Source organism: Anguilla rostrata, chromosome 12 (genome assembly GCF_018555375.3).
Source record: "Anguilla rostrata isolate EN2019 chromosome 12, ASM1855537v3, whole genome shotgun sequence".
Classification (NCBI taxonomy): Eukaryota; Metazoa; Chordata; class Actinopteri; order Anguilliformes; family Anguillidae; genus Anguilla; species Anguilla rostrata.
In genome coordinates, this window is record NC_057944.1 from 39713619 (window position 1) to 39729624 (window position 16006).

At 44.6% G+C, this 16006-nt stretch overlaps 1 protein-coding gene across 1 annotated transcript; it reads left to right on the forward strand.

Annotated features, from left to right (window-relative positions):
- The first annotated feature begins 313 nt into the window (after window positions 1-313).
- LOC135236616 (ATP-binding cassette sub-family G member 1-like) lies at window positions 314-15667 on the forward strand. Its single transcript, XM_064303083.1, has 15 exons — window positions 314-693; window positions 1700-1943; window positions 5954-6071; window positions 6652-6784; window positions 7151-7201; window positions 7959-8104; window positions 8567-8690; window positions 9245-9359; window positions 9957-10105; window positions 10504-10605; window positions 10859-11027; window positions 11398-11498; window positions 12234-12392; window positions 12803-12921; window positions 13323-15667. The coding sequence occupies exons 1-15, from the start codon at window positions 631-633 to the stop codon at window positions 13549-13551; spliced, it is 2022 nt and encodes a 673-aa protein (XP_064159153.1). The 5' UTR covers window positions 314-630; the 3' UTR covers window positions 13552-15667.
- Window positions 15668-16006: the final 339 nt, after the last annotated feature.

Genomic DNA, 16006 nt, shown 5'->3' on the forward strand with positions numbered 1-16006 from the left:
AGATTTTAATTTTGTGCAGTGAGTAATTTTTAATTTAACAATGCCGAAATACGATGTTCAATATGAGTAATCCATAAAGAGAAGAAAGTTTTGCAGGAGAAATTATGCAGAGCTTAATGAAGCTTTGCAGTCCGGTCTCCATCGTGTTGGCAAGGCTCGTCATGTCAGGGGTCCAAACCTCACATTTTTAGTGTAACGTTTTAATATTCACAAAAATGTGGCTGCACCCGCGGTTGCAGAACGTGTCTGACGCGTCCAATGATAATTAATGCTGAATGATGCCTATCGACTTATGACTGTAATGCCGACATTCTTATAGGCTATATAATTACCAAGATCTTCGACTTTATTTCCACGGAAAGAGCATCTTTCTCCACGGTTCCTCCTTCGACTCAGACTCTGCGCATCCCCAATAGCCGGCCGGCCGGTGGAGTGTGACGTCGTTTTACATCAAGGGCTGGCAGTGAGCTCGTAAACAATAACAGCGCACTTTCTCTCAGCCTAGAGGACGTGCACGAGTCACTGCTGGAAGAGAAGGCATTCCAGGAGAAAATAACGCGGATACCTCCCTGCGGTAGATTTGAGGGACAGAACTGTTTTGATTACTTGATCGCGACACAATTGAGCGAAATGGCTTGTCTTATGGCAGCCTTTTCGGTTAACAACACTGTAGTCACCAACTCCATCATAATGGTAAGATTGAACTTTCTTATTTTAATAGGAGATATATATATATATATATATATATATATATGTGTGTGTGTGTGTGTGTATATATTTTAAACCAATTTGTTTTAATTTTGTTATTGTAGCCTAGTTGGTGGTGGTAGTGGTTTTCCTCAGTACGAGGTGAAGTACCCTGTAGTCAATGAAATTACGTTTTAGGACAATTAGCCGAATGAATAACCAAGGTTTTACATTGATAAACTGCGTAGAGTAGCCCGCACGTGTGCGATCTCGCAGTGTTTTAATTTATTACATTAGATACAGCCAGGCGTTCTTAATGTTAACGTCGTAACGAATTAAGTAATTACTTTATTTCTTATACGTTGTATGGCTACGTAGAACAGGATTTCAGATTTTTATTGAAGCCTATACACATAATTATAAGTAGCCTACATATTCTATAAAATGTGCATTTTGCAATGTTGCGTCCTTTGCCGCTTATATGTGTATAAGCGTTGCTTTAATGGATATGTGATTAAAATATCCGATGTAATGCACATGTTACAGCCTACATTAATCACTCCACATTAAGGCTTGTTGCTTTGATGATTGCCTGAATGCATTATTTATTAAACGAATTAAAATCGTGCGAAGCTCTCATTACCTGTCGCACGGGTGTTATTTGCTCTCAGGATAAAGTTTGTCCGATAGTAACCCCTGAGCTTTCTCCGGATACGCGACCCGTGCTTTCATTTATGCGCGTGCCCAGCCGAGCGGTTTGTCAAACCGGCAGTTTTGCTTGTATAGCGCTTAAAATAAAATGACCCTTCGCTTGTACGCCGTGTATATTAGTACAATTTATTAATTCTTTGAAGACGTTCGTTTGAATCGTGTGGACCTAAATGTCACGTTTCATTTTATCAATAAACTTGATTTATTTTCAAAATGCTGTCCTTCACTGTCAATCATAGCTAACTGGCTTTTGTTTACCATATTTTTTTGGCATTTTCGTTTGCTTCAATATCCTCCTCAGAATGCAAATGGGCCCCCTGATCTGATGATGGATCCCCGGACCGTGTGTGTGTCCATCGAGGAAGCGGTGTCGAACAACCCCGGCGCCCAGCAGACTCCCCTAATGCAGGGGCACCTGAAGAAAGTGGAGAACTGTCTGACCGAAGCGCAGCGGTTTTCATACTTACCTCGACGGCCTGCGGTCAATATCGAGTTTAAAGACCTCTCCTACTCTGTTCCCGAAGGATCGTGGTGGAGAAAGAAAGGTAACACCCTGGCCTAGATGGTATCTTAGACATCTGAGATCTAAAATAGTTTTATTTTATGAATTTTTTTTTTTTAATTGTGGGTCCTGTCTAAAGTAAGCAAATGATGGTCCTTGGAACTTGGAAACTTGGAAAATATGAAGCCAACAACCTATTAGTTGTGGTTGATTGAAATTTAAATTGACACCATTTTTTCACACACATATTGCCTGCATTTGCACCTGCAAAATTAAATAATGCGCCAGTTTCATGCACTGCCACAAAACCCCTTCAGATGAGCGAAGCAGCTTGATCTGTCGTACATGTTGTTTGAGGGCTACGTCTCTCAACACGACCAGGAAGTGAGCTTCAAAGACGCAACCCGGTTTTGGCCACTGGTTCGCGCACTGTTCTTTTCCTCTTTCCTGATGCTGGTTGGAAAGTGTGTGTTTTGTACATGTTGTTTAGACTTAAAGAGGGCTGATCACTGTCTCCATGAAAGATGCATGAGTTTTGGCCCCAATTGTGCCCGTTTGCGGGTGCTAAATTATGAAAGCTTGAGCGGCCTGCTTTTCCGTTGTGGCCAGGATCAGGTGCTCTAGTGTCTTCAGTCAGTCCTTATGGATCACATGACTGGCCCCAGCTGAGCAGAGGGTGACATTAATTTTGGTTGATGGGAAACTGGGTTCTGTCTGTGGGAAACAGCCCAGGTATCAAGCTGAGAGAACAGAACCAACAAACCAGGCCTGGGTAACTCAGAGCCTGTCCAGGTGCAGACCAGAAATTACATTAGAGACACCTGTCAGGAAGATCACAGATATGGGCCACAAGACTCCTCCGCTGTTCCGTACAATAGACTGGAATGGTGACTTATTTGTTCCGACAACAGTTACAGAGTAGAGCAGGCCTCAGGCCTTACCCTGATTACTGTACTCTGTCCCCCCCCACCCCCTTCCCAGCCCCTCCCCCTACCCCCCACCCCACCATAGTTGTTGTCATTATAAAGGTCTTATTTAAGGTGCAAACCAGAATGAGCTGAGCAGCAGCTGTAATCTTTCATGGTAGAGAAAGCGCTGAGAAAAACCGCATAGTTCCAGAGACTGGAAATTTATTCTAATTTTGTAACCACGTCATCGGAATTAAATGTCAGTCCGTGTTTATTGCACAGAAATTCCTTTTTTTTCTTGGTCAAGGGTGCAGTATTTTTTGTCATTTGTGGTACCAACTGAAAATAGACTCCTTCTCGAGCAATGGAAGTGATTGACTGAAATGAAATTCTACCATTGGAATAGTCTAGAGAGGCTTAATTAGACCTGGACGGTAGAAACAGATTTCTCCTGAATGGATGCACTGCTGCATCAGAGAAATGTATCGTCTGCTCCGGTTACTATCGGTCAACGAACTGTAGTAACCTCAGCCGAGGGAGGGAGGGGGTGGAGCTTTCTGCGCATCTGTGATTGGATATGCTGTTGCTAGGATGAAGGAGGGAGAGACGCTGCGTGGGAGAGCTGGGCTACGGTATCGTCTGGATCTGCGTCTACACGTAGGTCTGTGCACCGTTAGCGCACACGCTAACTCTGTGAGCTTCTGCCACTGAACTCTATGATATACGCTCTGTGGTTTCTGCCCTTCTGTAAATCATTACATTACATTACAGGCATTTAGCAGACGCTCTTATCCAGAGCGACGTACACAACTTTTTACATAGCACTTTACATTGTATCCATTTATACAGCTGGATATATACTGAAGCAATGCAGGTTAAGTACCTTGCTCAAGGGTACAACGGCAGTGTCCTTACCTGGGAATCGAACCTGCGACCTTTCGGTTACAAGCGCAGTTCCGTACCCACTGTGCCACACTCCGTCCTAACATCACTAAGGTGAAGGATCATGTAATAATTTAAATAATTGTTTAGTTTTCTGAGTTTTGAGGGTGATGAAGTGTGTGGCCTGGTGATTTGCAGAATGGCCTGACATGCACCCATAATCACTGAACTTTCAGATTTTCAATAGTGATGATTTCCCATGATGCATCACAAATGCCAAATCATTAAAGCAACGTTGACGCAGATTAATTGAACCCAAAGCTTATATAAAGCCTTTTTTATCCAGATGATTTCCTTCAGTTTTGTTCAGCCGCCATCTCTCCTTTTCAGGCCATTGGATGAATTAATTAATTAATTAATTAATCATTGCATTCATATAGCACTTTTCCGCACACTCAAATGATTATGTGACAAGTTTGAGAGAGCCAGGTTGGGAATTTTGCCAGGACACCGGGGAACCCCCTACTCTTTGTGACAAGTGTCATGGGATTTTTAATGGCCACAGTGAGTCAGGACCTCGGTTTAACGTCTCAACCGGAAGACAGATTTACATTCGACGGAAAGACAGTGCATTCCACTGTTCTAATTGTCGTAGTTGGAGAATTAAAATATGGTGGCTGTGTAGTTGCGAACAAAGGCCACCATTTCTCCTCACAGTGGAGGAGAACTACACATATAACTGTGTAACAGACATTGTTTTTAAAACCTGAGAGAGGCTCTTCAGGAGTTCTCTGAACTGAAGCAGTCAGCACATTTTACATTTGGTTTTTGTGGCTTGCCTGCATAATATTGTTTCCATAGTGACCAGGCAATGAGGTGAGCAGGAACATTTGCTTGCTATTCATACCGTGGCTCTGTTTCTAGAACACACTCTAACCAGGGGCAGCTTGCTGTGTCAAACAGACACTTACCGAAATTGTGCCTCAGTTTTCATAGATTTAATCAAATCTTACATAGAAGGTACCAAAATATTCTCAGAACTAAAATGCACAGAACATTTCTCCAAGGTGACCAGCCTCTTTTGGTAGGATGCCCAATCTGTCAGTGAGTCAATGCTACCATAAGAGTGATATGAATTTGTGCCCACATTTATAAAGTCTGTTATTCAGTTATGAACCTACAATAACATCAGTCAGTCCCTCTATTATTCATATATTCCTAGAAATTAGTCCAGTGGTTTCTTCAGAGACTTAATTGATTGACCAGACCAAGTAATTGCTTTTCAAGTGAGCAGACTGACTTCTCTGCATCTGTGAAATGTCATAATGCTCTTGGCCCATGGCTATTAATAAGTAATATGGTAGTCTACCTCTTCTTGCACCTTAGCACTGTGTGCACATTTTTTAAGTTGATCCTTTTGTGAAGAAGTCCTCCTCGGTCCGGGAACTGGGAAGGATGTTTCTAGGTTGTTGCCGAGTAGTTGAGATGGATTTGGCTAAATCAACAAAACGGAGGCTGTCCCTGCGCATTGCCTCAGTGGGAGCGGCTCAGAGGTCACCTGCAGGTGAACAGGGAGAGGTCACAGGAGTGTAAACAATGTGATACCTTTCCACTCAGCTGCAGTGCAGAGCACAGGGCACAGCCTGGGCTGAACCTGCCCCTGACTCCGGGCAGAGAAGGGTGGAGGTATTTGAGGCTCACGTCCCTGATGATCATATCAGAAAATCCAATTAGGCTGCCAAACCACCGCAATCAATGGGATTATGGCCCAGACTCATGCACTAGACAAACAGCAGGTCACTGTAGGGCATCTCCAGCCTCTTACTCACAGCCAGGGGTGGAGATGGTTATTTCAGTCCTTTTTTTTGGTTAGCAAATGTTTTTGGTTCATTTAGACAAATGAATAAATGCCAACATGACAAACAGCAATACTGTGGGGACGTAACTCCAGCACACAAACCCTCTGCTCTGAAGACCATGTTTGTTCGAAAAGAGGTTAAAATAAAGGAGTGATAACACCCCAATCAGCACAGACTCAGGCGCGCCTGTTAGCCCAGAGAGAGCAGGTGTTCCCATTAACCCAAACAAAGATGCCTGTGTCCCCAGAAGGCAGGTAGTATTGGGACTGATGGCTTCAGGTGTGAACTGTGAATGATCCTCAGATGTGCACTATGGTGAGCCTCAGGTGTGCAGGAGAAGCCTTTGCTCCCCTACCCTGCTGGCTAGGGACTGACAAGCCTCTTTTGCCTTCCTGGGTTTTCAGGTTACAAGACCCTGCTGAAGGGGATCTCTGGGAAATTCACCAGTGGGAGCCTGGTGGCCATCATGGGTCCCTCGGGGGCGGGAAAGTCGACCCTCATGAACATCTTAGCCGGGTACAGGTGAGCTCTTTCGGGAAACCACGCCTCCGACGCCCAGGTCGTTTGTCTCAGAAAGGAAAAAGACGGAGAGTAAAGTAGGGACAGCAGGAATATGCAAAGCAGAGACCACAAACTCTCGTCTTTCACTTAGAAAATAAGAAAAAAATATCGACACATCACGGTAAAGACGCTTTTCACTCCGGGCGGAGATTTGTGTGCGGTTCCTTGCCTGTTCCTGCACTGTGAGCGCAGACATTGTGATTCTGGAGTATGCGGACTGAGGTGGGAAAAATGTACATTAAGCTATCATCACAAGATCAGGACACCTCTAAAGCATGTATGCTAATTAAAGATTATGACAAAAATATCTGCTGGAATAAAAACCGGGTGTGACTGAGATATTAAAAGACTGAGAATATTAATTCCATTTTATTTGAATAGTGAGGATTAATTTCCTGAGTCTTCTTCATACCAGTCTGGCTGAATGTTGGCTGAGTTGTTCCTTCCTTCCTGTTTTAGGTTTGATATCCTGTGCTATCCCATAAGGTCAGGGCAGTGGAATCACGGTTAAATGTTATCTGGTGCTCTTGTGTTTGCGCAGAGAGACGGGGATGAAAGGGGAGATCCTGATCAATGGACATCCGCGCCATCTCCGTTCCTTCCGCAAGGTCTCATGCTACATCATGCAGGATGACATGCTCCTCCCACACCTGACCGTGCAGGAGGCCATGATGGTAAGGTCGAGTGAAAGTCAGATGAGGTCAGGCAGAGGTTGAAGGTCAAGGTGCAGTACCAAGGTTCACTGCCATCACAGTGGCGGCCCAGAGGTTGAATGTAAACAGTCATGGGCCAGTATTTTAGTTAACTCCCAAGCAAGGTTGGTTTCCCAAAAGACGTAATTAAGCATGACTCTCATGCATCTAATAATACTTGAATCTTGTTAAATATGTCATTTCTTATTCTTAGTCTTTCACACGGACATGCAGTGATTCAATTGAACTCATCCTCCGGTCATTCTCCCCGCAGCCAGACGTTACTGAGCGAAACCTGGCACGTTAGCACGTTAGCGCAACGCTGATATACTTCTCGGCTTTTTCCAGGTGTCGGCTAATCTCAAACTCCAGGAAAAGGACGAGGGCAGGAGAGAGATGGTGAGAGCGTCTTCATGCCATTCTGACAAAAAATTACATTAAAAGCTGGCCTGTATTGTTTTCTTTAAACTGTCAGGGGTCACCTCTCATGAGAAAAATAAACTGGTTTCAGGTATCAAATCTTTGGCCTACTTGATATCTGCGTGGTTCTTTCTTGCTTTACCCTGGCTTAATTAAATGAATTAAAATTAAATTTATACTAAATTACAGTCACCAATTTCACTTTATATGTTATTGCTATAGGTCAAGTATTCATATTTCTTAATGATAAATGCTCAAGGAACTATGGCGAATTACCTATCTAGCACTATGTTACACCTTCAAGCATGGTCAGGTGAGGATAGATGTTACTTTTGCTTGGACTGTGTCCATTCTAAGAATGTAAGGACATAAGAATAAATGAGACCAAGTCACTCAGTCCATCCAGGCTCGTGATATAGCTGCAGACCAGAGACGGTCAAGCCTGGACTCTAACATCCTAAGTGTCTCTTCTTCTGCTAAATGACCTGGCAAGTTGTTCCACATATTAACTACACAGAATATCAGTGCAGAATTATTTACCTTTTATAAATTCTACAGTTCATGTCATTATCCCTTTTATGAGTTAAAGTACTCAATCTAATCTCCCCAAATCTTACATAACAGAACATAATGAGAAGAACAGGTCATTCAGCTTACCTACCTAAACTGCATCTAGTACTGAGATTATGTACAGAATGACCTTTGACTGAGGCGGTGTGGTTTTCTGGTCCTTCAGGTGCGAGAGATCCTTACCGCCCTGGGACTGTTGGAATGTGCTAAAACACGGACGTCCAACCTGTCGGGGGGGCAGAGGAAGCGGCTGGCCATCGCCCTGGAGCTGGTCAACAACCCCCCCGTCATGTTCTTCGATGAGCCCACCAGGTCAGCTCACATTTGCGCGCAAACTATACGGGGGAAAGTATCAATCAATCAAATTCAATCAACATTTGTCTTTTAACTTAGAAGTAAATGCACATTGCACCAAATATAATAGTGTAACTGTTTAGAGCTATCTAGATCACTGGTTACACTGTTGATGCACAATCTGTTAATAATAATACATAGGAGTTTGAACTGTAGCGTTCCTCTTAGACAGTGTTATGCAAGTGTGAACAGTCACACTCCTCTAAGATGGTGTCATGCTCTGTTTCGGCTCCTCTAAGACGGTGTTATGCTCTGTTGCCACTCCTCTAAGATGGTGTCATGCTCTGTTCCTGCTCCTCTAGCGGTCATGCCTGTTCGCTCCTCTAAGAGGTGTCTCGTCCTGTCTCTAAGTGTCTCTCTGCTGCTCAAGGCGTCTGGCCAAGACGTGCTGGCCTCATGCGTGTGTTCCCTGCCCTGCAGTGGTCTGGATAGCTCGTCCTGTTTCCAGGTGGTCTCTCTGCTGAAGGCTCTGGCCCAGGGTGGCAGAACCATCATCTGCACCATCCACCAGCCCAGCGCCAAGCTCTTTGAGCTCTTCAACACGGTAACCCCCCCCTCCCCCCCCCCCCACGCCCTCATAAAACACCCCCCACCCCAGACTCAGCCGGGCCAGAGTGAGGATTAAGGTCACTCTGAGCTACTGCTGTGTATGAGAGAAAGCTGTCGAAGGTGATCTTGGGAAAGGGTCAGCTCGATTTGTTTATCTTTCGAAAATACAACCAAGGAGGCACTTTTCTTTGTATCGAAAAAGCTAAAAATGCCTTTAATAATGTGGTGACTCTGACTCATCCACTGAGGTTGTTAAAAATAAGTCCTACCAGCGAGTACCTTTACCTTCTAGGACTGGCGACTGTTACGTTTCAGTTCAGGCAATTTCCAGAAATGTATTTGCAATTCCCACCCTGAGAATCAGTGAATTCATTGAATTGAATTTCAGTTCCTCGCTAAGTATCTTTGAAAAGAATACTCGCACACATGCACACGTTTTTATATCTGTGATGGAGGAATGGTCCCAGTAACCATGTTCTGGTTTGTGCTGATGGGAAATGTATGCAATAACGGTTCTCTGGTTTGTTCTTATTGATGGGTTGTGTCCAGCTGTACGTGTTGAGCCATGGCCAGTGCATCTATCGGGGAAAGGTGTCGAATCTTGTACCATACCTCCGGGACCTCAACCTCAACTGCCCCACATACCACAACCCAGCAGACTTTGGTAAGAATGGCTTAAAGTCTATTTTATTCTTTTAAACATTTATACTTACTTCAGGTGCCTTTGAAATGCTGTGTGTGACAATGATTAGCTCTATATGACAGTGATGATCCCTGTGTGATTAAAGTGATTAGACCTGTGTGACAGTGATGATCCCTGTGTGATTAAAGTGATTAGATCTATATGACAGTGATGATCCCTGTGTGATTAAAGGGATTAGCTCTATATGACAGTGATGATCCCCGTGTGATTAAAGTGATTAGCCCTGTGTGATAGTGATGATCCCCGTGTGATTAAAGTGAGTAGCCCTGTGTGACAGTGATGATCCCTGTGTGATTAAAGTGATTAGACCTGTGTGACAGTGATGATCCCTGTGTGATTAAAGTGATTAGACCTGTGTGACAGTGATGATCCCTGTGTGATTAAAGTGATTAGACCTGTGTGACAGTGATGATCCCCGTGTGATTAAAGTGATTAGCCCTGTGTGACAGTGATGATCCCTGTGTGATTAAAGTGATTAGCACTATATGACAGTGATGATCCCTGTGTGATTAAAGTGATTAGGCCTGTGTGACAGTGATGATCCCCGTGTGATTGCAGTGATGGAGGTCGCTGCAGGGGAGTACGGGGACCAGACGTCCAGGCTGGTGAAGGCCCTGCAGGAGAGGAAGACTGAGAAGGACTATAAGACAGAGGGGCACAAAGAGGAGGGCCTCAACCCGTTCCTCTGGCACAGGCCCTGTGATGAGGTGAGAAACCCCACTCTGAGATCAGCTAACACCCATGGAGCTGACCCAACCCTGAAAAGCACAATAAGAAAGAAATCCAAATCGGTTTAAAAAAAAAAAAAAACACTCAAATCTCCCACATTTGGGCAAACATACATTTTTGGAGCATGCTCTGGAAGAGTGAGTTTGATTATGAAGCAGAATATTGTGTTAGATGCAGACTTTTCCTGGAGCCTCATTGGTCAGCAAGGATCCTGATGTTGATGATGACAATGAGGATGATTATAATAGTGATGATGCTGATGATGGTAATTTTTATGATGATGATGATGGTGGTGCTGATGCTGATGATGGTGACGATGGTGATGATGATTATGATGGTGAAGATGATGATGATGATGATGATGATTTGTCTCCAGGACTCCACTACTGCAGAGGGCTGCCACAGTTTCTCAGCCAGCTGCCTGACCCAGTTCTGCGTCCTGTTCAAGAGGACCTTCCTCAGCATCATGAGGGATTCGGTGAGAAAGCCCACCACCTATTGGACAAGATGTGAAATGCAGTCCAAAAGGAAGAAAACATCTTAAATGGCCAATTGCACCTTTGTAAATGGATTATAGCAGAGCAGGTCATTCAAAGTGCCATTGAAAAATGCACCAGTCAGTCTCCTCCCTGGGATTTGAACCCGCCAGCCTGTGGGGCGGTGGGCATATTTAGGCGTGTTGGCAGACTGGCACCCGGCTCTAACAGCACGACTCTCCGCCTGTCCTCCAGGTGCTGACTCACCTGCGCATCACCTCTCACATCGGCATCGGAATTCTCATCGGTCTGCTCTACCTGGGCATCGGCAACGAGGCCAAAAAAGTGCTCAGCAACTCGGGCTTCCTCTTCTTCTCCATGCTCTTCCTCATGTTCGCCGCCCTGATGCCCACGGTGCTCACCTGTGAGTGTGTCTGGAGCCTGATAGGGAGGGGGGGGGTATCCTCACCTGACCCGGTCCAATCCCTGTGTAGCTCCTGTGTATTGTTGGCCAATCACAGAGGGCTGCTGCTTTTGACAACAGAGTGACTGAGTTGAGAGAATTACAGGGAGACATCTCATGCCGATACAGTGGTCATGTGTTCTGTGGGTTCATGATCCACCCATTGGCCCAGGGCAGTCATACCCTAATGGTGGGTGTGCGGGTGTGTTTGTGTGCGTAGTGGTTTGCATTAGTCCTTGTTGCATCCTCATTGTCTCTACAAAATAAAACAACTTCATCAGAATAAAAGAAATTCGCTCATCTTTTGCCTTTTTATCGCCTCTCGTTCCAGTTCCGCTCGAGATGGGGGTGTTCCTGAGGGAGCACCTTAATTACTGGTACAGTCTGAAGGCGTACTACCTGGCCAAAACCATGGCAGATGTGCCCTTCCAGGTACAAATTCTCCTTTCTACCGAAAGATGGTTTCAGTGAGCAGTGTGCTATAGACAGTTACCCCACCTGCTGTTCATGTCAAAACTCACAGCTAGGATACCTTACAGAATCATCCTTCAAACAACCACAAAACAGGGGTGGAGAAGCAGAAGTAGATATGAGGCCAAGAGGAAAGCACAGGTTAAAAATTAAAAAGCCATTCTGCCTGATTTAGAACAATCTCTGAACAGCTTTACATAACTGGGGTTTACATAACTGCCTTAGCTCCCAGAATACCCTCAGGAAAACAATGCCCCAGATGTTGTTATTATGATAATGTTTTCAAGTTAGTGTATTTATCACAGATGGGGCCATTTCCATGTCCTGTACCTCAGAGACAGCCAAACATTCTGGACAAGCCATCGTCTATGAACCATCAGGATTGGGATTAAGGATTGCTTGATAAATGACAAAAGACTAAAATCATGTCAGGCTGTGGCCTATCACAGTGTTGTGTTAGAGGCAGTGTAATGTCGCCCTGCCTGCTGTGGCCTATCAGAGCGTGTGTTAGAGGCAGTGTAATCCCGCTCCCTGCAGGCTGTGGCCTATCAGAGCGTGTGTTAGAGGCAGTGTAATCCCGCTCCCTGCAGGCTGTGGCCTATCAGAGCGTGTGTTAGAGGCAGTGTAATCCTGCCCCCTGCAGGCTGTGGCCTATCACAGCGTGTGTTAGAGGCAGTGTAATGTCGCCCCCTGCAGGTGGTGTTCCCCATGGCGTACTGCAGCATTGTGTACTGGATGACCTCACAGCCCTGCGACGCCTTGCGTTTCGCGCTCTTCCTGTCCCTGGGAACCATGATCTCCCTGGTGGCGCAGTCTCTGGGGCTGCTAATCGGAGCCGCCTCTACCTCGCTACAGGTGAGTCTGCCGCCCCGCGTCACCTGTGACTCCGCTGCAGGATCCGAAAAAAAACAGATTGAGAGGCAAGTTAGTCATGGCATATTTAAAAGTGAAAATGCACAAGATGTGCGACATATGGGCATCTGCAATCTTCATTGTATTGCCCTTGGAAATGCTGTTAATGTGTTCTTAGATAATAGCTAATTTAGCCTTTGAAACAATCTATTATATTAGCATCTATTACATTATGCGGTGCAGTCCTGCTGTATGCTATAGCTGCTAATAGAGGCTTTATAAAGCATCTATTACATTTATGCAGTGCAGTCCTGCTGTATGCTACAAATGCTATAGCGGCTAATAGAGGCTTTATAAAGCATCTATTACATTATGCAGTGCAGTCACATTGTATTCTCTGGGTCCTGTCTCAGGTGGCGACGTTTATTGGGCCCGTGACGGCCATCCCTGTTCTGCTTTTCTCCGGTTTCTTCGTCAGCTTCGACACCATCCCCAAATACCTGCAATGGATGTCCTACATTTCATACGTCAGGCAAGTGGAGCGGCCATGTTCTTTTGGCTAAAGTATCCAGTGATGTCATCATAGAATTGGGAATGAAAGCTGATTTTTCTGTTATGCACTGGTTTAAATACAGCAACACAGTTTTGTTCAGTGAGCAGCTTGTTGATTGTTTTGTTGTTTTCCAAAGCTTGACTCAGTTACAACCAATAGCTGATGCCATTACACAAACCTAAACATTATGTCAGCTACCATCGTTTTTCCTCATACTTTGAGTGGTTTTTCTTCACATTGGGAAGTTTTTTCCCTAACTTCCTGGTTTTCTGTGGGGTTTGGTCTGTCCTGTAATGTGTCCTCGCTGTGTACCTGTTTTCCTGTGACGGCAATTAATGGGTGCAACCTGCGTTAGAACCCTGCTTCCCTGGCCCCAGCAGGTACGGGTTCGAAGGAGTCATCCTCTCCATCTACGGACTGAACCGAGAGGACCTGCACTGCGACACTGACGACACCTGTCACTTCCAGAAGTCGGTGGCCATCTTGAAAGAGCTGGACGTGGAGAACGCCCGGCTGTACCTGGACTTCATCGTGCTCGCCATCTTCTTCGTCGCCCTCCGCCTCGTCGCCTACCTCGTCCTGCGCTACAAGATCAGCGCCGAGAGGTAGAGGAGGAGGTGATGAAGAGCAGAAGAAGACGGTGGAGATGGTGAACTGAAACCTTGAAAGTGGGGTTGGAGTTGGTTATGGGTCTGTGCATGCGTGTGTGTGAATGTGTGTGCGGGCACACGTGTGTGTGCATGTATGTGTGTGAGTGTGTGATTGTGTGTGCAGATGAATTAGTTTTCCTAAGCAGTAAGAAATGAGAAATGCCCTTTGGAATGTGCTTTTATCTTACACTGCCAGACAGCACAGGCATCCCGTGTTGTCTTTTCCTGTGTTGAATGCATTTCCAATCCAAAACAAGGTAGGATTTTCTGACAGAAAAAGAGCAATTTAGGCATTTAGAAAGCACACAAATAAGTCACTGCCCCTTCTCAAAAAAATTAAGGCAACAATTAGAAAACATTTTTTTAAACAATTTGGGGGGAAAAAAAGATCTTCTCTGGCTTCCCCTGCCAGCCTTGCTGAGTGACTCTATGGATGGCTGGCTCTGGCTTGATTAAGCATCCTTGCTGTAGTCCTTTGTGAGTTAGCACCTAGCTCCAGGCAGGGCTCCTTAATGCTCACTGGCCATGTCAGAGAAAGCAGGTGGCGCTTCGAGAGCTGACTGGGATGTTTGCTTTTGATCTCGCGCTGTCGCCTCCTCCGTGTCCGTACGCGTAGTGGTTCTGCCGGGTCCGCTCGGTGACCGGTACCATCGCGCACGGCACCGAACCTCTGAGCGCTACGCAGAGCAAGGGGAGCTCCGCGTCCACAGACTGACGCCATTTAAAGGGGCCTGAGGGTAGAGAATTATCTGTTTCTTCTGATTTTTTCTTTTTGGTAAAGTCCTGCTCACATCCCTAATATTTGGCAGCTCGCCCGTTTCCCACAGGCTTTCAGAGTGAATGTCACTCAGCCACGTTCCATCTGTTTAAGGCTGTCAGCTGATCTCTTAATAGGTTTTCTGGAATAGACAAGCTTTTTTAAAAAATACATTTTTATTTATGTATAGTGCTCCACACAGCCTTGATTTACCTGGGACTTAGATCCATGCTCAAAACTAAACCCTCCGACTGGAGTCACTCATGAAATCTTGCATTCAGTTCATTTATTTCATATGTAGGAATAGTCCCACTAAGGAACACAGATAATTAGTCTGCATATATTTTAGTTTCTTTTTTTAAATGTAAAAATGTAGTAATTTTTATGACAGGCTGAGAATAGTTGCGTTTACTTCTACATTGGAATCCAGGTGAAGTTCATACATTGATGTATGCATTATTCTGTTATTGCCAAATATCTGGAGTGTATGGCTTGGAGAGCAGCTTATTTCTGCTTGAGTTCTGACAGATGTGAGCTTGTAAAAGCCACTGTTATACCTCAGAGATGCTTTCGCCTCTAAAATGGAAGGACATCGTTTTGAAAGTACATTTTGATGTCGCCTATTTCCCATGTCCAAAATGAGAACATTTAAGGGGCATATTTACTATGGCTTTTGGAAGACAAGTGATGGAAAAAGGCACATTTTCTCTGTTGGGAACAACCCATAAAAATCATCATGTACACCAACAGACAAAGCAAAAATCAATGCAAAACTGTTTTATGTGAAATTGTATGTTCTCATTGTTGTTGTTTTATTTGAGGAGAACCCGGCTACACGATATTAAAGTATCGTCCTGATGTGCCCCTACCGTGGCAACGTTATTATTACATTGCACCAATGTTACTATAATGTTCTGATGTTGTGTGTTAGCTGGGTGTATCTAATAGGAACACTAAACTATTTGTTCCTCTTTACCTGCAAGATTTGTACTCTTTTTGTAACCGTGGTGTTTGCAAACAGGGCACTTCCTGAGTGGACCCTGGAGAACGTGTAATGCAAAGTATTTAAATATTTTTCTATTTTTTCCCTTATTGAATCTGTCCCAGCTTTGGTTACACCATTAATTGAACTGAACTATAGCACCATCTGTCATTTCCTGTGTATTTATGTGTGTGTGTGTGTGTGAGTGCATAAGTGTGTGTGCTTGCCTCTGTGTGTGCTCAAAGCTGTAGGTAATAGTAAATATTTTCTGTACATGCGACAGCTGTGTTTGCAATGAAATTTGAGAGAAATCTAATAAAGCTGCAGTATTTTTCACTTCTTTATGAGCATCTATCATTTCACTAGCTGCATGTCCCGAAGGGTGTCACAGCCACACTATAAAACATCCCTTTAACCGGTGAGCCGGGTGTTCTAAAGGGATTATGATCTGGAATTCACGCAGTTAAAACGAAAAGCGAATTATGATGCAATTAAGCATCTGAAAATGCATTAGCTGGAAAAAAAAAAATTTTTTTTGTTTTTTTGTGAAATATGGTGTAATGGAATTTGTCAGGTAGACTCAAGGGTTAATTCAGAGACTGCGTAAAAATTAAACTCACTGTCGCAGTAATCCTGAGTGCTCTATGATTTTATGCATATACAATATGACTGACA